The sequence below is a fragment of the Capra hircus genome, chromosome 6 (genome assembly GCF_001704415.2).
Source record: "Capra hircus breed San Clemente chromosome 6, ASM170441v1, whole genome shotgun sequence".
NCBI lineage: Eukaryota > Metazoa > Chordata > Mammalia > Artiodactyla > Bovidae > Capra > Capra hircus.
The window spans coordinates 105,422,350-105,445,273 of NC_030813.1; the positions used below are offsets into that span (position 1 = coordinate 105,422,350).

At 48.4% G+C, this 22,924-nt stretch overlaps 1 protein-coding gene across 1 annotated transcript in view; it reads right to left on the minus strand.

Annotated features, from left to right (window-relative positions):
* SLC2A9 (solute carrier family 2 member 9) overlaps nucleotides 1-22,924 on the minus strand; it is a 245,638-nt gene that overhangs the window by 121,827 nt on the left and 100,887 nt on the right. The window contains exon 8 of the mRNA XM_018049726.1: nucleotides 5,885-6,017. Coding sequence (XP_017905215.1) covers nucleotides 5,885-6,017 — 133 coding nt within the window. The remainder of the gene's footprint in view (nucleotides 1-5,884; nucleotides 6,018-22,924) is intronic.

The window sequence follows — 22,924 nt, forward strand, 5'->3', positions numbered from 1 at the left end:
TCTATTATGTCCATGCTTGTGATCACATGGGCTTATTTTATGTTCTATTTTTTCCCCACGAAGCATTATGTACTAAGTATGCTTTCATAATGCTACAATCATCTTATAATTGTTTGTTACGTAAGTGAATCAAGTTGGCTGGAGGACAGGACTTTTAGTTTTCAATTCAGATGAGCAATGACTGATTTAACTGTTCTCTGATGCAACAGACATATGTCTGGAGTTCAACCTGGGTCAAATATAGAAAATCACAATATGGCAGTGGACATTTCTCGAGGCTTTAAACTGAGCAACTAATGGATCAATCATTTGCTAATACATTTGCCTCTATATATATGCCGTGTTCATAAATTCACACAAACATCCACTCAAGGCATCACCTTGCCCTAGTGTGAATTCAGGGCTGGAATGGGACTGCAGGCCAGGGGCTCAATGTCTGAGTGCTGATTTCCTTCCCGAACTCTCTGAGTTTCTGGAGACTTGTAACGTTGGAGACAATGAAAACAAAGCACCTTGTGTGGAAAGGCCGCTTGATAAACTACAGCAAAAACAGTGCATGGGAAACAAACAGCTTTAAAAGTTTCATGCCCCTGAAGACCTTTCACTCAGTTATTTGTTATAAATAAAAATACAAGAAACCATCAGAATGTCCAACCATTTTGAGAATTCAAGTAAAAAAAGGTTTGTCTTCAGAATGAAGGTAAAGTCCTAGTTCGACTGGAACTGATTTTCTTTACTTAATGTGATGTCTGAGTTTCCTGTGCTGCTCTAATAAATCACCACCTTCCCCGTGGCTCAGTGGTAAAGAATCCACCTGCCAATGCAGGAGATATGAGTTCGATCCCTGAGTCGGGAAGATCCCCTGGAGAAGGAAATGGCAATCCACTCCAGTATTCTTGCCTGGGAAATCCCATGGACAGAGGGGCCTGGAGGGCTACAGTCCGTGGCTTCTCAAAGAATTGATTAGGACTGAGTGAGCACACACGCACAGGCTTACAACAGTACAAACAGTTCTGAGGTCAGAGGCCCCAAAAGGGACTCACTGGGCTAACATCAAGGTGTCATGAGGGCTCTGCTCCTCCTGGAGGCTCTAGAGGGTGGTCTGTTCCTGGCCTTTTCCAGCTTTAGAGGTGGCCTGCATTTCCTTGGCTCCTGGCCCCTTCCTCCACCTTCAAAGCCAGCAGCACTGTATCTTCAACCACAGCTCCTTCTCTGACCCTGACCCTCTTCTTCCCTCTTTCACTTATAAGGAGCTTGTGATTCCACTGGATTCATCCAAATGATCCAAAACAATTGTCCCTAGAGGGGTCTGATGGGCTACAGCCCGTGGGGTCACAAAGAGTCAGACACAACTGAGCGGCTGAGCACGCACGCACAAGACCCTTACACTGATCACGTCTGCCAAGTCCCTCAGGCCGTGCAAGGGGACATTCACAGGTTCTGAAAACTAGGGTGTGGGCATACTTGGAGGCCATTTTTCTTCTGACCACACATGACATTAATAATAAGAAAACAGTCAAGAGGAAACATGCTTAAGGCACAAACCCGGGGCTGGTACCACCGATAAACATGATGGAAATGTCACGGGAAAGGACAGAACAGCTCAGGTATAAATGACAATTGATTCGTTAGCGAGTTGGGGGTGATTCTCCCCCCAACATTAAACAAATTCTCCATTCCCAGAGCGAAAGATATCACATCACTTTAACCACAGAATCCCTTTCTCCAAAAGCAAGGTGATGCAGCAATCCACGTGGCAAAAGCAGACAATTTCCTTTTTAAGTGCGCAATCCACAGCTTGCCAAGCCCTCTTCCCAAAAACACCACTGTACTTGATCTTGTCTGTCTCATCCAGAGGCTGGACAGTTGTGATGTTTCCCTTCTTACAAATTAGAAAGCCAAGGCCTAGAGGAGGTTGGTGGACAGTAGAGTAAGGTGTTGATTGAGCTGGACCTTCTGGCTGCTTCCAGTGGTTCTTCCCACTCCTGCCTAGTGCTCAGACACCTCCAGAAATGAGAACTCCCTCTCTGCATAAACAGCCTGTTCCATACTTGCATCTCCTCTTAAGACAGCCTGGGACCTGGAACCCTTTGCTGCAATGCTTGCACCTGGACAAATTTCTCCTCGAGCAACAAAGTACAAAGAAACTATGAAAATGAAAGTGAAGTCACTCAGTCATGTCCGACTCTTTGTGACCCCATGGGCTGTAGCCTACCAGGCTCCTCTGTCCATGGGGTTTTCCAGGCAATAGTCCTGGAGTGGATTGCCATTTCCTTCTCCAGGGGATCTTCCCAACCCAGGGATTGAACCCGGGTCTCCCGCATTGTAGACAGACGCTTTACAGTCTGAGCCACCAGGGAAGTCCACGTGAGGGACTAAAAATAACCACGTGCACGCGCAGTTGGGGCAAATTATGGCCATGCATGCATGCCCCGTCGCTTCAGTCATGCCAGACTCTTTGTGACCCCACGGACAGTAGCCTCTATCCATGGGATTCTCCAGGCAAGAATACTGGAGTAGGTTTCTATGTCCTCCTCTAGGGCATCTTCCAGACCCAGGTATCAAATCCATGTCTCTCATGTCTCTGGCATGCAGGCAGATTCTTTACTGCTGAGCCACCAGGGAAGCCCAGATTATAGACAACAAAATACAAAAGGACCAAAAAAAAACCCCCCAAATGCCACTTCTGAAGAGCTGGAGCAAAACAGGAAGTCGGAAGCAAAAGCAGGGTGCCAGGCATGCCCCCTGCACCCAACGCCACAAAGGGTGGGCAGAACACCTAAGCCACCCCTCTGGCCCCGCCCCTGGACACACCCCTGCCCACAGACCAGGCGAGGTGCATTTTCCGTGGTGCCAAACGAGGTGCTCAGAGCTAAGAGTGCTTTGTTTATGCACGTAGGATCCAGAGCAAGACTGTCAGAGTTCAAACCCCACGGCTGCCATTTGCTAGCTCTGTGTCTCTATCTAAGCTCTCCCATGCAAATAATAATATGATCTACTTTCTATGGTAAGGAGAGATTAACAATCTAATACACCTGAAGTGCTGAGAATGAACTAGTTCTCAATGTGGATGAGCCGTTAACTAGGAGTGTGTGCATGGCCCATACCTAGGTGTCCCTGTCACCTCCTGGGGAGTGGGAAGGCCATCTTTTGTCCCCCTCTCCCTTTCTCCTGGCAGAGCACCCAGCACAGTAAATAGCTATGTTTGCTGAATGCCTGGAGTGAAATGAGCACTTTTATTAATATTAGTACAGATGTAGATTTCAATATTCTGTTTCAACCCAAGGCCAACATTTTTGTCCTTTTTATAAAGCACACATGTAATATTTTTCTTTTTCTTTTTCTTTTCTTTTTTTTTTTTTTTTACCACTGGCCTTCTCTCTCACTCCCTGCTGTGCTATGAAATAAATCTTTTAAACCTTTTTCACTGTCGGGCATTCTCATGCATTGCCCATTCCAACTGTACTTAATTGGAGCGTTTCCCAAGAGTTCCTCCCCAGTGGAGCCAGATGGGGCGGATGGACATCCTTGCATGCCAGGAGATCAAACTGGAGGAATGGCTGCCTTCTAACAGCTGGGAAAGATTGAGGGCAAAAGGAGAAGGGGGCGCGGGGAATGAGAGGATTAGATAGCATCACTGACTCAATGGATATGAATTTGAGCAAACTTCGGGAGATAGCAGAAGGCAGAGGAGCCTGGTGTGCTGCCGTCCATGGGGTAGCAGAGGATCGGACGCGACTTAGCGACTGAACAATAACTACCTATAACCCAGTTGCTTTTGGGAATAAGATCCCATTGGCTCTTTCTCAACTGCCTTCTTTTTACTCCAGAGTCTGTACCGTCTGACCATCAGCCTTCTTTCCCGAAGCCTGACTTCTGGATAGTTCGCCTCCCCACGGACCCCACAGGAAGACCGTAGACCACTACCCATCCGAGTCCCTCTGTGTGTGTGAGAGAAGGGAGGACAGTCACCTTCAGGTTTCAACCCTTCTTTTATCACTAGCTGGCTGTGAGATGGGGGCGGAGCATTAACCAGGGTCCTCTGTGGGCTTCTAGGGGAGAGGGGTCAAGTCCCATCCCCAACACCAAGCTCCACAAATTTTGTGTATGTGGGCTCTCTACAGAAGAAAGATCTGTCCTCTCCATCAGCTTTTAAAGGCCTCTAGAAACCAGAAATCATATAACCACAGCCTTGGAGAAGTTGCTTCACCCCTGTAAGCCTCTGTTTCTTCATCTAAAAAGCGAAGGTAATAGTAACGTTCTCTGATCTCATGAAAATGTTGTAAATGAGAAAATAGATCCAAACCGAAAACTGCTGGGCAAACATAGGGGGTGATTAATATTTCATCACAACACTTGTCAACTCGGAAGATATTTAGGTTATTTGGACTTTAAATTTTGGATTTATTTTGCACAAATTATAGTAAACTAAGAACTACGTATAATTCTTAATTTTTTTTCTTGGATGTGGACATTAGGGAAATTTAGATTAGAGGACATGGTATAGATATTAAGAAAATGGACAGAGAGCTCAGCAATGATGACAGCAGGTAATACTGTGGAACGAATATAGATATAGACATAGATACAGATATCTACTTTAATCCCTACAAGAAGCCCATAGGGAAGTGTACATCATTTCTTTTTACAGATGTCAATTCTGAGAATCAGAACAGTGAAAATAACAGGTCGAGGTCAGACTGCAGAGCTGGGATGTGAAAGCAGGACTTGTTACTCCCAGCCCTTGTGCTGAACCATGTCTTGTTTAATAAAACTGAAAGAATGGGGATCCTGTCGTTCACTTTACATTGTCTGTCTCCAGGCAAAATCATTTTGCCTTTTCTGGGCTCTGTAGAAATGCCTTTGATTCTTCAAGCTGTGCTTTGAATCTGGTTCAGCACCTCACCATTCAAAGCGTTAAGAAAAGCTACAGAAGACAACTGGCAAGCCCTGTGAGGGCCTCATGCTTCCCTCCTGTAAAATGGGTATGTTTCTGCTCCCTCAAAGGGCTGAAAGGAATGTTCCATTGGGTCTTGGTGCAGAGGCCCCATGCTGGGGTGACACGAGGGCTTATTCTGTGCTTGATGGGAAAGCTGATCAGTGAGGAAGAGAGTAACAGAGGAAGGGCTGGGTGGACTGAACCACCAAGAGACCTGTGTTTGCAGCATCTCTGGGGTTGGGAGCCCCCGAGAGGTGGCCATGGGGAGACACTGCACAGGGGTGAGCAGACCTGGGTCTTAGGCTGCTCTGTCGTGGCTTTTTCAGGGTCTCTCTATTGAAAACTGAAAAACTGTCACCAGCCATCTGGTTCTACAAGGATTAAGTCAGTAGCCACTGTAGTCGCTGACCTTCAATACACCCTGAAAGGAGTTGAGGGCAGAAACCAAGAATAAGGTGCTCTGTGCAAAACTGGCAGAACAGGTCTTCAGATAGTTAGATATTTTCAGAAGATTTTATGAGCCCAAAGTCTCACATATTCTCACATCTAGAAAGGCACTAAAACCATTAATGGTGACATCTGCTCCTTGTGACTTAGCAGCAAACCTTTGCCAACATGCGTGCTTGACCGCATGCATCCCGCTTCACCAAAATCACATATATACTGACACTCCTCATATCTTTTTGGAGCAGTTTCTCAGAGCCAGCTGAGAGGCTGTCTCCCGACTGCAGTCCTCATTTTGCCACAAATAAAACTTAACTCACAACACTCATGGTGTGCTATTTTTTTCAGTCCACACTGGGATCTGTGTCCCCACTCAGGGCCACCCACAGCAGACAGATGGGAAGAAGAAACGGGACAGGCTGTGCTAGAGCATGCGTGCCCTATAGCCCTGACCCCTGTGAAGAGATGGGGGCTGCGTGGACCAGGCAAAGGGCACCCTACCTTTCTCAGCTCCCTCCTGGTCATGCTTCTCAAAGAGCAGGTAGTGCGGGCTCTGGGGCAGAAAGGGCAGGCTCACCAGCTGGACCAAGGCGGGGATGACAATCACTCCAAACAGATATGGCCAGGTGCTCTCCTGAAGGGAGAAAAGGGGGTTGGGGAATGACGAGGTCATTGTTTGGTGGGAGCTGGACTCCTGGGCCAGGCAGCTTCTGCTTTCTGCACTGGGTCCTCCTTACCCAGGATAAACCCCAGGAATGAAGACTAGGGAGGGACTGGACACTGGATTTGTTATGGAACCGTTGACTGAGACCGCCCACCTTGGCCACGCTGCACGTACGCGTTGTTTCACAACAGGAGGTCCCAAAACTAAATGGGAATATTCAGGAGGGGTCTAAAGAAGGGAAGAAATGCCAGTCCATGATAAGTCCTGCCAACCTCCCAGAAGTCCTCACTCTGGAATCATCTTGTCTAAGAGATACTAGCACCACCAGGAAGGACCCTGAGTCACATCAAATGTGGGCAAGAGCAAGATGATTGGCCAGAGACAGCCCCAGAAAGCTGACCCCACCCCTCAAAGCATGAGACTGTGGTTTAGATAGGGGAACTGAAACCACCTCCCCCGGCCAGGCCTGATAGCAACCACTTGCACGAGTTATCTTACAACAAGCGATTGTGGTAAGGAACACAGAGCTAACAAACTACCACCAACCAGAATAATTCAGGAAAGGTCAAAAGAAGAGGAGACCCCAGTCCATATATCCTGCCAACTTCCCAGAATCCTCCTCGCTGGAATCCATCTTGGCTGAACGATGCCCGCACCTTCAGGAAGGACCTGAGTCAGAGTGATTGGCCAGAGGCAACCTGGCAATTAATCCCATCACCATAAAACCCGAGACCGTGAGCCACGTGGTGGAGCAGTTCTCCTGGGTTCCCTTAACCCTGCTGCTCTCCGCCCGGGTGCCCCTTCCCAATAAAGTCTTTTGCTTTGACAGCACGTGTGTCTCCTCGGACAATTCACTTCTGTGTTAGACAAGAGCCAGCTCTGGGGCCCTGGAAAAGCTCCCCCTTCTGGCAATAGCGTGACCCTGAGAAGGAGGAGTTTGGGGAAGCCAAGAACTGGCTGACTCAGAGGCCCCGGGGGCAGCAAGGCCAGCCTGAGGGGCTCTGGTCTTTCCAGGTTGTGCGGCTGAGATCATTCTCATGGCCCCTTGGACCCCCTTCTCTTCACCCAGGGAATGGGGACACCCGCGGCCACCTCTCAGGCAGTAGTGAGAGTGGGCTCAGATGAAGCTTTGCCTGTGGGCTCTGTGCTTTGCCAGCACCCAGTAGGTGTGCAGAAGAAGCGACTGCTCTGCTGGTGTTACCAGCCAGACACCTCCGAGGCCTGTGACCTCTGACTCATCTTGCCCCCGTCACTGAAGGTCAGCTGGAGCTTTCCCGAGTCTCCACAGAAGAGAGGGTGGTGGAGCCTCCAGACACAGGCCACCTCTGAGCCTGCAGCATATACCATTCAAGAGGCCCTTGGAGGGCTTCCCAGGTGGCGCTAGGGATAAAGAACCCGCCTGTCAATGCAGGAGACGCAGGTTCGATCCCTGGGTCGGGAAGATCCCCTGGAGGAGGGCATGGCAAGCCGCTCCAGTATTCTTGCTTGGAGAATCCCATGGACAGAGGAGCCTGATGGGCTACAGTCCATGGGGTCACACAGAGTCGGACAGGACTGAAGCAACTTAGCACACAGGAGCAGCCATTCACCTATTATACAGCTTAAAGGCAGCACAGAGCCTTTATTATTATGCTGATTAAGGCAACATTCTCCCTGATTTTTTTTTTTTCTTTTTAAACCCAGGTTTACAAATGAACTCTCACTACATCTCTGAAAGAAGAGGTCAGAAGGAGGAGTTTTGAGGGGGACAAAGAGAGGAAAACAAAGTTCTCAACGTGGAATTCTTGAGCGTTTTCTTTCCTAAGAAAGTGCAAGGAGACAGTCAAGGAGAAAAGGAGATGTGTCCAGACCTGGAGAGGCTTCGCACCTGGCAGGGCTTCAGCTGGCCTCAGGTCAGTCCTGCCAGGAGGAGTCCATCCTGAGGTGGAGACTGAAGTGCCCTTGTAATGGAGAAGAGCCCAGTTCTGACTCCATGTTGGATCTGCTTCTTTGACTTTAACCCTTGCTTTTCGTTGCTTTTGTTATTACATGTATGCTAGGTGGCTTCAATTGTGTCCAACCCTTTGCAACCCCTTGGACTATAACCTGCCAGGCTCCTCTGTCTATGGGATTCTCCAGGCAAGAATACTGGAGTCAGGTGCCATTTTCTCCTCCAGGGGATCTTCCTGACCCAGGGATTGAACCCACGTCTCCTGCATTGGCAGACGGCTTCTTTACCACTAGCGCCACCTGGGAAGTGCTGTGTTGTTCTATTTGCTGCATGATAGGCCAATAAATTGGAGACAAAGTGTTGAGGCAAGGAATACAACTTCATTCAGAAAGCCAGCTGACATAGAAAATGGCAGACTAGTGTCTCCAAAAAGCCATCTTCTGGGGGTCTGGATGCCAGCTTCTTTTACAGAGCAGAGTGGGAGTAGGGGGTGAGGAAATAAAGAGAAAAGGCCATTTGTCTTGCAAAATAGAAGGGAAAATGTGAATTTCTTCTTTTCTCTAGCCATTCACAGGTGAGCAAGCTCAGACTGTCTCCCTATGAGCTGAAAAAGCTGCCTTGTTGTTGTTCAGTCGACCAATTGCGCAGTCGATCAGCTGTATCCCACTCTGCGATCCCATGGACCGCAGCATGCCAGGTTCCCTTGTTCTTCACTGTCTCCCAGCATTTGCTCAAATTCACGTCCATTGAATTGGTGATGCTCTCTAACCATCTCTTCCTCATTCTGGACACAGTAAGAACTTATATTCACAAACTCCTCCGACTTCACCAGCCAGCATCCCCTTCCATCATCTGCGACGGACCTGTCAGGCTGATGCCAGCTTTCAGTTTGGGGAAGAGCTCTGTGAATGAGGCTGGGAGAGGAGAGGGCAGGTGGACGAGTGGTCACCAGGGAAACTGAGCAGGACCCTGGGGGCCTTCCTGGTGACCAGTCCCTCCATGTCCCCTGCTTCTTATCTGTAGCAAAAGCTTTGGTCTCCTGGGCCTCCCTGAGTTTCAAAGAGCAGGCTCAAGGAGTTAATCATTAGAGAAACGGGGCAATGCAGAAACTAAGAAAAGCCAGTCAAGCAAGAAAAAGTAATAGCCACTTAAACAGTTATCCAGCCATAGAGTGGCAGGGACTTTGCTTGCTCCCTGGGGGAAAGAGATGGCAACCCAATGCATGTCCTTGAGTTGTTTCTACAGAAACAAAGACCCCACCACATGGAAACTGCCACCCACCAGCATGTAGACCCCCAGGCTGGTTGGAGTCAGTAAACTGACATCTAGACTCCTGAACCATCATCTTGTTGCCGCACCACCAACCAGTCAGGTGATAAAGATGACATTCCTTCTTGATCTTGGAAGGGGCCACGATGACGCTTAGATTTGGACTGTGTAAACTGTCAGTTTACACACGGGAGTATGATTCCAGAAATGCTGCATTGTAGATTCAAGGAAATGGAGGGTGTCCATCTCAGTTCAAAGGCTCCTGGTTGTCCTCAAAGCCAGGTCCAAGGGCCATGGAACAGCAGCAAAGCCATCCATGACCCGTCCTCCAGCCAAGCTCCCACGTCTCCAGCATCCCCTGGCCCTGCACTTCCTCTGCAGTCATCATTCCCAACGATCCTGAGTGGATCATGCCTCTGCACATCCGTACTTGCTGTTCCTCCTCCAGGAGTACTGTCCAGCTCCCCTCTTTGTTCCACCCAATGGCAGCTCCAAGAATGCCACCCCTGGGAGGTGCCTCTCTAATTTGATGTTGTGGGAAAAGCCTATGGTCCTTGCCCCTCATGTCCTCCACCTGCCTTTTGTCTGGGGAAAATTTTTAGCCGAAGAGTAATTTTAATCAGAGAAGGGAGAAAATGCAGAAACAAAGGAAAACCATCCAAAACACTAAATAATAATGGTTTAGTTATTAAGCAAGGTCAAGGACATTTAGTCCCTTTTCAAGGACTATAGCTGATATTCTGAGCCATATCCTGTAGGCTGTCTTATAGTTATTAAAACCCCCATCAGGTGGAAGAAGTTAATTACGTGATGACCAGACTGTCGCCATGACATAAGCCCCACAATTTTGAGAGCTGGTCTCTAAGAAATGAGAACAAACCAACTCTGGAACTGAAGACCAACTGTACTTAATCAAGGTGATCCGGGTCAGACCGTCACACGACCAATTTCAAGATGACTGTCAGAGCTGAGTGTGCTCTTTCTACATGGAGCCCCCTCCCTCCACCTGTAAAACCTCTTGCCCAACTCTGATTGTTGGTGGCAGTGGGGTGGGGTGTGGAGTCAACCTCTGGACAGAAGTCTGCCCTCTCACCCAGCTGCCAGCATCCAAAATAAAGCAAACTTTCCTTTCCACCAAGCTTGCCTCTTTATAGCCTTTTGAGCAGCAAGCAGCTGGACACACCTTGGGCTGCGTCTGACTAGGGCTTCCAGTATGACCTGCCTAGGGCTTCCCAGGAGGCACTAGAGATAAAGAATCTGCCTGCAAATGCAGGAGACATAAGAGACGTGGGTTCGATCCCTGTGTTGGGAAGATCCTCTGGAGGAGGGAATGGCAACCCACTCCAGTATTCTTGCCTGGAGAATCTCATGGACCACTAGGTGCTACAGAGAGTCAATCTCAGATGAGTCTTTTTTAAAAAATTATTTATGTTTAACTGTAGAATAATTGTTTTGCAATATTGTGCAGGCGTCATCGCTCAGTTGACGATGTCAGCTTGTGTCTGACACTTTGACACTACATGGTCCTGAAGGCTCCTAGGGTCCTCTGGTCATGGAATTCTCCAGGCAAGAATATTGGAGTGGGTTGCCATTTCCTTCTCCAGGGGATCTTTCTGACCCAGGGATCGAACCTGCATCTCCTGTGTCTCCTGCATTGCTGGCAGATTCTTTACCCACTGAGGGTTGGTTTCTGCCACACATCGACATGAATCAGCCATAGGTATACATATGCGCCCTCCCTCTTGAACCTTCTTTCCACCTCCCACCCCATCCCACCCCTCTAGGTTGATGAGTCCATTTGATGCCAATTGGACCCTGATGTGTTCAGTAAAGCCTGAGGTCAGAGCCCTTACACTCGAGAGGAAAGAAGAATGGATAGTCTTGTCAGCAGAGATGATTTTCGCTTTCTCTCTGGTAAGGAGAGTGAGTCTTGCAAAAATTCAATTGTCATTATCTTTAATCTACCGAGGCTTCCTTTTCAAAAATAGACTTCTAGTCTTACTTCCCGCAGGCTATGGATGACCTCAGGTATTTCCATAAATAAAACCCTCCTGGACCACGATGAGACAGCTCGAACTTTTAAGTAGAGTTGGAATCATTGATCTTATCCCAAGTCAGGTTCTAATTTAAGGACAGTAGGTTGTGTCCCCCGCTCCACTCCGCCCAGTCAAGTGAAGCAAGTAAGGTGATGCTGGACCATTCTACCACCACCAGGACAGGGGCTGGAGGTAAGAGGGGCTGGAAGGAGATCTCTCTCACAAGGCTGAGAGGTGAGGGGATAAAATGGACTATTTTTCTTTGTAAGTCTCCCTATTTAAGATCTCATCCACTAGAATCAAGGCTAGCATTTAACCAGTTCTCCACATGCCAAGCTCTGTGCTGAATACTTTATAAATGTAACTGCAACGAAGTTTAAAAACATACAGTTCATGGTGTTATTGAAACACAACCTTGGTTTTCACCTCCTGTGCGTGCACGCTAGGTCACCTCAGTCATGTCTGACTCTTTGCGACCCTATGGACTATATAGCCTGCCAGGCACCTCTGTCCATGGGATTCTCCAGGCAAGAATACTGGAGTGGGTTGCCATGCCCTTCTCCAGGGGATCTTCCCAACCCAGGGATCAAACCCACGTCTCTTTTATCTCTTGCACTGGTAGGCAGATTCTTTACCACTAGCACCACCTGGAAAGCCCTTCCATCTCCTTACATTTGTTCAAAATGGAATCAGTGAGGGTGCCCTTCCCTTCCCCATCTTAGGGGTTTTAGATGGTCTTAAGACCACAGTTTCAAAATGATAATGAAATCAGCCTGATTGCATGACATGTTTTCTACTCCCCCAGTCCAAGCCTGCTTGAAGCTGGGGTCTGCACTGGAAAGAGCTGGGGGTGGGGGATTGATGGTTGCTTCTCATTTTCCATCCTCCCACTGCAATTCCCTGGCTTCTACTCAGTGTCTGACTCCTCTAAGATGAAACAGTGGTGAAGAACTGGGTCAGGTCTCTGGGGCTGGCAGATGTTTCTCACAGATATTCTTTCCTCGTGAGCATTTTCATGGGAATTCTGTAGAGTTCCATCCTTGGAACCAACCCCCCACCACCACCACTACAGTGTCCCTGACCTGAGAGTTTGCATCTCATTCTGTTCTGAAGAGTCCTCTCCTCTGCAGCCCTGAGGAACCCAAGGTCAAGGCTCCTGTGTATTCTGAAAGTTGTGCCCAGCACCCCAAGGGGTTGAGTTGAGGCTGAAGCCCAGCCCTCTCTGACCACCAAGCTGAGGGCCCTCGGGGCTGGTCTATTAACTAAGCTTTTTATTTCCTATGTTTTATGATGATCTGATATCTAAGAGCCTTACTGATCCTGGAGATACTCCCTCTCCTAGGCTAGTTAATTTCTAGCAAATAACTTCCCTGGGATCATCCCTTTAACATACAAACCAACTAATCCAGAGCCTACATGGCCCACTTCCTCTATCTAACTCTCACGCACCAAGTCAATACACCCCCTGTCCTAAATTACCCTAGGGCCAGGTAGTAGGCAATTAGAGATAGCCCCTGTAGTCCTGGGACCACCTGTAACTATTCAGACTATGTCATCCTGAACCTGCCTAAGCTTCCCTACCCAGACTCACCCATTCCTTCCGTGGAAGTCACAATAAAGGCTCTGGGCCATGCCCTGCCCTCCCATCTTCTGCTCCTGACCGGCCCTGGTGCTTCCTCATGTGGCCCTGCATGGGGCAGCGTGCCCCCTCCTCTGGAGAACTGTGAATCATAGACTCTTCTTCCACAGGAAGCATCTGTGTCTATTACCCTCTCGTGACAATGACATTAAAGTCAAATTCCAGGTACATTTTAGGGCATCTGGGTCACCCTCTCCCTAGGCATGGTACCACATCAGTTCTTGCTGTAGGAGACCACTTTATTCTGGAATCCCCTGCCCCTTACCTTCCAGGACACCCCTCTCCCGGTTCTCCTCCAGTTTCTTTGAGCCCCTCCCCAGGGCTTTGAGCCCAACACTCTTTTCTTTTCATCTCCATGGTTTCCCTCAGGACAGTGGTTTTAGACATGGTTGCAGATTGGACCTGTGGGATATTGAAAACGACTGATGTTCCTGGAGATTTGGGGTTAATTGGCCTGCAGGTGTGGCTCAGGCACTGGGTTGTTCAAGCTGTCTGGATGGCTCTGAAAGCAACCAATTGAGAGCCTAGCACCTCCCCTCCACCTGCTGCAGACAGTGATGTGTGACCCAGAACTGAGCGGGTCATCCTCTACCTGCCAGGACTGTTGTTGGTTATGGGGTTACAGTTGGGTCCTTGCCTTCCCCCAAGACAAGCTCTGGAAGGATGCTTCCTCCACAAGACTACTCATCCATCCTTAGGAGCAAACTTCACCCAATGGCCGGAGAAGGCAATGGCAACCCACTCCAGTACTCTTGCCTGGAAAATCCCATGGGTGGAGGAACCTGGTAGGCTGCAGTCCATGGGGTCGCGAAAAGTCAGACACGACTGAGTGACTTCAATTTCACTTTCACTTTCATGCATTGGAGAAGGGAATGGCAACCCACTCCAGTGTTCTTGCCTGGAGAATCCCAGGGACGGGGGAGCCTGGTGGGCTGCCGTCTATGGGGTCGCACAGAGTTGGACACGACTGAAGTGACTTAGCAGCAGAGGCACCCAATGGCTAGCTGGTGCAGGGGCACAAAGGCCTTCCCTCCCCTCCTCTTCCCTCTTGTACACCTCGGATGGGCCCTCCCAGGTCCAGAGCTTCCTGCGGGCTAAGACCTCTGTTGTGACTAAGGGCAGCTCACCCTCTCCTCCTACTGAGTCCTTCTTCCTTTACTACCTGGAGGTGTTGATCTGAGAACACTCCTCAATCAACGTCCTGCTCAAAAATCCCCATCTCAGGATCTCTTCCCTAGGGAACCCAACCTAAGACCCAAGTATGGGGCCATGATCCCAAATCTCCACGTCCAGCCCACACCTGTTACTGGGGGCTCCTCACACTCATTTCCAGTTGCCCAGTGGACAGCTCTGCTGATAACCCTTGAGTTCCATAAGCTCCACCACCTCCCAGCCCACCCACGCCTGTCCCTGGGCCACAACTGGGGCCATCACCATCTATGCTGAAGTCCAGTTTGGAAAACTGATGCACCTCCATTCCTGCCTTTAACTCACAACCGTCCCACTGCCATCCGAACTGCTGCCTACCCTAAGACAGTCTGTTGGCTGTTTCTGAAATCTCTGGGCATCTCCTCCCCTTCTTACTTGCTAGCATATGCCTTAGGGGAGGTTATGACAGCGTTTTTGCTTTGATTCTACCAACAGCATCTTAACTGACCCGAAATCCCCCTGCTTCCCTTTGCATTCCCCTCACTGTCTCAGAGTGGTCCTTCTAGAATGTGAATCTGATGTTCTAGGCTACTTCTCTGTCTGAAACTTTCAGCAGCTCCCTACTGCCCTCAGGATCAAGTTCAAATCTCTTAGCCTGGAATACAAAGCCCTCTGCCTGATGAGAATCCATTCAGGATTTCAGCCTTGCCACTGGTGAGACCCCAGCCCTCTGCTGGTCCTGCCAACCCACAGGCGTCTCTGAGTCTAACAAGCAGATTCCAGGATGTTGTGCCTCTGTATGCGCTGCTTCCTCTCCCAGGGATGCCTGCTCTTATCCACAGAACAGCTGTGCATCCTCCCAGCTTCCGCATTTCCTCCTCTGGATGGCACCTCTTTCCAGTGCAGAATTCCATGAAAGCACTTGCCACCTGTGTAGCGCGTATTTCTTTACGGGTGCATCACTCTGACTAGACTGAGAGCCTCAGCGCCACCCCCTGCCGTGTTGTTCTATGTTTCTTCCCAACACCCAGCACCCCTGGCAGGTGTTCAGTAAATGCCTCCAGTCTGGATGCATGCTGGGTAAGAAGAATGGCACAGGTAAGCGGTGCTGCAGCTGAAGATGGAGACCCATGAAATGACGCACATCCCTGCTTTTTAAGTAAGATATTGGGTTGGCCAAGAAGTTTCTTCAGGTCTTTACATAACATCTTATGGAACAAGCTTTTTGGCCAACCCAATATCTATCTATCTATCTATCTATCTATCTATCTATGCTAAAACTTTCCTATTAAAGGGCTAAAGTGGCATGGTATCCTATTAAAGGACTAAAGTAGCATGAAGAACATTCTCCTATAAAGTACTGTTATAATTTCCAGTCTATAGAAGTGAAAACTGAAACTCAGCAAGGTGAAGTAGATCAAGCAAGCTCACATGAGAACCTGGGTGGGGGGCGGCTTCGGAGTTGAGTGGGAGCCTGACTCTTCTGATTTGTGCAGGGGGCTCTTTTGTGACATTATTGCTGATACCACACATTTCTCAAAGCAAAGCAATAGCCATCACTTTCCCTCCTGGCAGCTGCGAGCTGAATGGCGAATTGATATGCAGATGATGTTAGGCTGAGCCAGTCCTGCTCTTCTATAGAAAGTTCTGTACAGAACTCACCAGAGTTCACTCAAGCTCAGCCCAAATGGTTCATGCTGGTACTGAAACGGGCTCCACCAAGCCAAGGTGCAGCAGGTATGGGGGCAGCCACTCAGGGAGGGATAAACAGTCACTTTCCGAAGGGATGTTTTGTGAAAGGGTGATGTTACTTATCACGAGCTGGGTCTCATCAGAGAACCAGCACCAGTCAATGTAATGTCCATGGAACCCTTGACCTAGATGTCCCCACAAGCACCTTCCAGAGGGAGACCCCACTGGCCACAGCTTAGAGCCCTGGAGCGGCAACCACGTGCCCGGCTGTGTCTGCCCCGCCTTCCACCACCTTAGAATGGGTCAGCCTGTCACCATCTCCTCAACAGATCCCGCAGAAGTCAACACCACCCAATACCCCCAGGGTGCAATCCAGATGCTAAGACGCTCATGTCATTGCAGCAAGTGTGCTGTTCTAGAATGGCTGTTTCTGGTACATATTCATGGTCTGACTTCAGCAACAAGAGAGACCTCAGGAGCACGACTGGATGATTACGCTTGTATTTCTCTGTCTTAGCAACAAAAGTGAAATTCCCCTCCCAGGGCATAACATTCATATCTCAGAAAGCTGTTCCAAGTATTAGACGTGAGTTAAGTGACCTGCCTGAGGTCATCTTTCAAGAAACACCATCTCCCCCTCCTTCCCTGAAACAGGTTTCTACTTTTTAAAGGGTTCAAGTGTCTTCTGTCTTGCTTGGTTCTTGAGCAATCTGGAAAGTAAGGTCAGCAGCTATTATTCCCATTTTATAGACAAGGAAATTGAGGCTGGAGAGGTGATGGACGAAAAGTCCTGCTGCAAAATTTTCCATGAAATCAACCTTGTCCCTTTCTCATTTCAGAGACAAATCTGTGCATTTTTTAAAAGTTTGTTGACCTGCAGAGTCCCTCCCTGAGCCAACTATAGTGATAGACTGGTGCTAAGCATGTGCGAATTTATTGAGTGCTTCACACAGAGTGAATCAGTTTCACCTTCACAATATCCCTGCTTTACTCCCATTTGACAGATGAGAAAACCAAGGCACCAAGAAGTTATGCATTTATAATCAGGGGAGAATTCCAGGGACGGGGAAGCCTGGTGGGCTGCTGTCTATGGGGTCGCACATAGTCGGACACGACTGAAGTGACTTAGCAGCAGCAGCAGCAATCAGGTATCTTATAAATAGTAGAGTGGCACACCCACGCCTAGCAGTAAGGTACCAAGCTCTGTGTTCTTAAGCCCTGGGCAGTCCAGTATCCCTGCTTATACACTTACAGAAATCACCCTTCTCTTTCCTGAGGGCATTGAACCAGCATTCCTCTCTAAATGATGCTCCCTGAACTTGAAGCCCACTATTAATCCCCTTGTCAGCCTTCTGTGTTCAATCTGCATCATCCCGGTTTCTGGTCTCGTTGTTCAGACCCACTCATATCTCTGCTTTGTCTGCCACCTCCTTCTACAAATTCTCATTGCGGATCATCTGAGATCAGATTAGTGTTTGCCAAATGGAGCTCAAGAGAGGAAGACCAAAAAAAAAAAAAAAAAAATGTGGTTTGTTCTAAGGCACACAAAAGCCCAAGGATGCAACATGATTTGGACTTTTCCTCACAATGACCTGGATTCTGAGGACATGGAAGGTGTGGCTGCCAGTGGTCAGGGACCAGCCTGGTTAGCCACGAACTCTGTGACCTGGGGTCATAACCTTGGGCCTTTCACAGTCTCACTCAGCTTCAGTGTTAGGCCCAAGTTCAAATTCTGGTTCTTCTACTTACTAGCTCTGGGGCCTTGAGCGAATTCTGCTTTCTCGCATTCTCTCTGGAATCACTCAAGGAGAGCAATTAACACTTATTTTGCAAGGTTGCTATGAGGTTGACTAGGTGATATTCTAGCCTGCGCCTGGTACATGATTGGGAACCAAGAGATGCTGCTTCCTCCCTTTGCTGTGGTTCTGAACCAACACAAGTGACCATCCTAACTGAAGGGTGGGCCTGAAGTTAGGGGATTCCCTTGTAGCTCAGAGGTAAAGAATTTGCTTGCAATGCAGGAGACCCAGGTTCAACCCAGGTTGGGAAGATCCCCTGGAGAAGGGGACAGCTATCCACTCCAGCAGTCTTGCCTAAAGAATTCCATGGATGGAGGAGCCTGGCGGGCTGCAGTTCATGAGGTCCCAAAAGTTTGGAGTTTGGCTCCCATGCTCTCTATTAACATATTTTGGGATTCCCTGGTAGCTTAGCTGGTAAAGAATCTTCCTGCAATGCAAGAGACCCCAGTTCAATTCCTGGGTTGGGAAGAAGATCCCCTGGAGAAGGGATAGGCTACCCTTTTCAGTATTCTTGGGTTTCCTTGGTGGCTCAGGCAGTAGAGAATTCTCCTACAATGCGGGAGACCTGGGTTCGATCCCTGGGTTGGGAAGATCCCCTGGAGAAGGGGACAGCTACCCATTCCAGTATTCTGGCCTGGAGAATTCCATGGACAGAGAAGCCTGGCAGGCTATAGTCCATGGGGTCGCAAAGAGGTGGACACGACTGAGCAACTTTCAGTCACTTCACTCTGAGTTTAGATCTGCTTCTCTGAGTCTGTGACGTTGTGTCTGGGTCGAATGTTTGAAACCCACCTCTCAGACCTGAGCGGGAAGTCTAGGAATTGAAGACCAGCCTACCCAAAACCAGGGACTCCTATCTCATTTTCTCAGCCACCGTCCCTCCTCCTTGGATGCTCTCTGCCCCTTGGGGGGTCTCTGTCAGCAATCTGGGACCCCTCCCCGGACACGGACATCCCTGGTGGTTCTTTGTGGAGCCCACTAACAAGCAAGCATGGCACCCCTCATTCCCGGGCACTGACTTCTCGTCTGTAAGAAGCTAGGCTGAACATTTCCTGGGTGCACACTCCCATCCCTCCCACGTCCGAGCCTGCTCCATTCTCTGCCTGCTTTGGCACAGGCTGCATTTTCAAAGCAATGCTAATGTCTCATTTCCTTAAACTGTTCACATTGCCATGCATTCGATCTGTGAAAGTTTCCTGAAGGACAAGGCAGGTGTGAGGTCAGTAAGAGCAGACGGAGAGCAGTAGGTGGGGTGGGGGGCTGGCATGGAGCCCTGGGCTATGTTTTAGCTTTTCCCAGTGAATCTCCATCATCAGCTTTCTCGTGACCCCTCTCACCACGCTGCGGGTGGGCACTTCCCAGCCCGCAGTTACCTGCCACATTCTCATGGGGAGGGCTTCCACTCGGTAACATCATTTTTCATCAAGAAGGGGGCTTTTTCAGAGCCTCATGTTTTCGCCTTATCTTTGAAATATCTTAAATGTCAGGAGGAGACTGAAGTAAAAGAAGCACAGAGATTTCAAAAGGAGGACCATTTCTGGCGTTGTTTCTTGTCCCCAGCCACTCGGCATGTGGACATCCCTCCTTCCAGGCTGTGTGTGATTCAGGCAGTGGGTGTGTAGGTGAGCATGGTGGGGTGGGGGTGGGGGTCTGGGAGAAAAGACTGGCTGGGCTGCTGAAGACACCCCCCGCCCCCCCCCACACACATACAGCATTGCTGTGTCCAGAAGGCTAAGAAGGAGAGGCCACACTGTGTCACGGAGAGAAGCCGCCAGGATCACACTCTTTTTAGCATGGTGCTCAAGGCATTCCATGTGGCTCTGGCTGCAGACCTGTGGTTCCTTCCTCAGTGGTTTCAAGCTCTTTCAAAGAACTGTTCTCTGACACCTCTGATCTTTGTGTATGCTGTTCTCTTTCCCCAGAAGCTCCTTGACTTCCAGTGGCCTGCCTGGCAAAGTTCTTCCCTTAATACCAGCTCAGATGTCACCTCCCTGTGGGTCCTGCCCTGACACCAAAGGCAGTTAAAGGACTCCTCACGGATGCCTCACTGGCACACGCTTCTAAGATTGCCCACCAACATGTCATCTGGTAAATTTCTCTTGGTGCCCGCTTCACATGCTGGAGTCCAGCTCGGTCGAGAAGCTGGCTGCATGGAAAGTCACTGCCGGCCAGTGATATATTTGACAAATGTACTGCCAAATGTTTAATCTTGGGCCATTTGGAAAAAATCAGCCATAGGCACATAGAAAACTAAAGATGTAAGAAAAAACAATTGAGGAATTATTAACTACAGGAAAAGCAAAAAGCTTCATGAGAAAGGGAAGTCATAGGGCATCAGGGCATATAATCATAAAAATATAAATATTAGCCAGTGCATTATAAAAAACTGGGTATAATTACATGGAAGGACAGAGCAAGAGGAGAGGAAGGATAGTGTTGTAAGTGTGGGCTTGGACCTCAACTGTTACAATAAGACGTCAGTGAGAATGTCCAAAATGAATGAATCCAGACGCAGTGTTATAACAAATTATTTATGTATAGACATAGTTTTGTTATAAGGAACTGGCTCAAATCATTTTATTTTATTATTATTATTATTTTTTTTTACTTTACAATATTGTATTGGTTTTGCATTACATCAACATGAATCCGCCACGGGTATAGGGGAATTTTCAAATAATTAAAAGAGTTATAAGAGGCTCAAGGGGGTAAAGCAAATGGACTTCTCTTCCCTCTTACATTCTCTGTATGTCTCTTGTGTGCGTGCTAAGTCGCTTCAGTTGTGTCTGACCCTGTGACCCCACAGACTATAGTCCACCAGGCTCCTCTGTCCATGAGATTCTCCAGGCAAGAACACTGGAGTGGGTTGCCGTGCCCTCCTCCAGGGGATCTTCCTGACCCAGGGATCAAACCTACGTCTCTTACATCCCCTGCATTGGCAGGTGGGTTCTCTACCACCTAGCCAGCAGGGAAGAAGCCCTATAAGCCTCTTAGCAGTGTTACACTTTTCAAAACATTTGCATGTTATATTTTGACTAAAAAAATTTAAAACTTGTTTCAAATCAAATGTAAAGTTGAGACATGAATACGTTTTATTTGGGGCACTTTTCTGGAATCATGCACTTTCCTTTGGAATTCCAGATGGTAAAATCCCTGGTCTATAGGCTCAAATCCATCTGCTGTGATTCAGCTTCACAACTGGAGCTGGTCTGGGCCTAAGAAACCCAAATATTCATGCCTGGGTCTGATGGATGGGTATGTACGTGCAGGATGGAGAGGGGGAGGATTTCTGTCAAATCACCGTCATTGGCAACACCAAGTCCTCCTGGGTAGGGACCCAGGCTGCCAACTGGGTGTTATTCTCCCCTCAGTGTCCAAAACCCAGAAAGGAATGTCTATCAGGAAGTGCTGCTTGGGAAGCTGAGAGGTCAATTTCCACATGAGAGGAATCTTATTCTTCCAAACACAGAGACTTCCAATACGCCAGAAGCAACATCTGCCTCATGCAATTATGGGAGTACAGAGCCTGGGCTTTTCATGTCCCCAGGGCCCTGTGCCTTCCCAGCTCGCTCAGACTCCATTAAACCACGCAGACTGGCTCTGGAGAAACAAAAGAGTTCCTTCTGCCTGGAAGAAAACAAGCTCTGCTTCCACTAGACTGAGACAGCCCCTCCATCCAATTAAGCCCATAAGAGAGGTGCACGGCCTCCCCCGACAAAATGCTTCTTCAGTCAGACGGCATCATCTCTCCCACACCAGGCAGTGCAGGAAAGAGGAAGGTGAATCCGAACGAGAGTGGTCCAGCCTCTAATGGGCTTATAGGCAGGATGAAACCAGAGGTGAACACAAAGAAAGGGCACGTCCTGATGTTACCCAAACAGACCAAAGGCATGGTAAAGGGCTATTATGAGGATTCAGCAGAGCGAGCAAAAGCTTTTGTCTGCAGCATCAGGCCAAGCACAGGGGATGTTCAGCTTCTTTCTATTTTCAGAAGGGCTGTTCAGTTATATTCCTTTACTGGAGTTTGGAGTTGGATCTTTCTGGAAGGCTGAAGGATATGGATTGAGAGACAGAAAGAAAGCAAATGGTACCAGAATGTGGGAACAGCAGGATGATTTCGGGATGGTGGGGGAGTAAGGAGGGATTTGGAAATATGGGTAATTGAATGGGGCTAGAGGGTCGCACAGAGTCGGACACTACTGAAGTGACTTAGCAGCAGCAGCAGCAGCAGCAGCAGCAGCAGCAGAGGTTAGATCACTTCATAGCAAATAGATGGGGAAAAGGTGGAAACAGGGTCAGATTTCATTTTCTTGGGCTCCAAAATCAATGCAGATGGTGACTGCAGCCATGAAATTAAACGACACTTGCTCCTTGGAAGAAGAATACTTATGTCAAAACTAGACAGTATTTTACTTTATTTTTTGCAATTAAGTTGCTTTTATTTCCCACTGAAAACAATTAATTTTCAGTATCTTGTAAGCTTCCAAGTCTTTTTTTTTTTAATTTTATTTTTACTTTATTTTACTTTACAATACTGTATTGGTTTTGCTATACATTGACATGAATCTGCCACGGGTGTATACGAGCTCCCAATCCTGAATCCCTCTCCCACTTCCCACTAGACAGTATTTTAAAAGCAGAGACAGCACTTTGCCAACAAAGATCTATATGGTCAAAGCTATGGTTTTTCCAGTAGTCATGTATGGATGTGAGAGCTGAACTATAAAGAAAGCTGAGCGCCCAAGAATTGATGCTTTTGAACTGTGGTGCTGGAGAAGACTCTGGAGAGTCACTTGGACTGCAAGGAGATCAAACCAGTCCATCCTAAAGGAAATCAGCCCTAAATATTCACTGGACTGATGCTGAAGCTGAAGCTCCAATATTTTGGCCACCTGATGCAAAGAGCCAACTCATTGGAAAAGACCCTGAAGTGGGAAAAATTGAGGGCAAGAGGAGAAGGGAGTGGCAAAGGATGAGATGGTTGGATGGCATCACTGACTCAACGGAATGCGTTTGAGCAAACTCAGGGAGACAGTGATGGACAGTGAAGCCTGGCATGCTGTAGTTCATGGGGTCGCAGAGAGTTAGACATGACTTAGCGAATGAACAAGTGGTTAGGTGGATTAGAATGACATACTGGGCCCCAGTTCAGGGGCCTTGGGTGCCAAGCTGAGGAATTTAGGCTTCATTTGCTGAACACGGGATCCATTGCCCGGCCAGGTGGCAACTATTAACATTTACAAAACTAGGCAATAAGCACTTTTCCATGTAGCAGCTTTTCTAATGCTTATATAGATAGCCCTATGAAATGAGTATTATTGTGCCCATTTTCTAGATACAGAAACTGAGACCAGCAAGGAGAG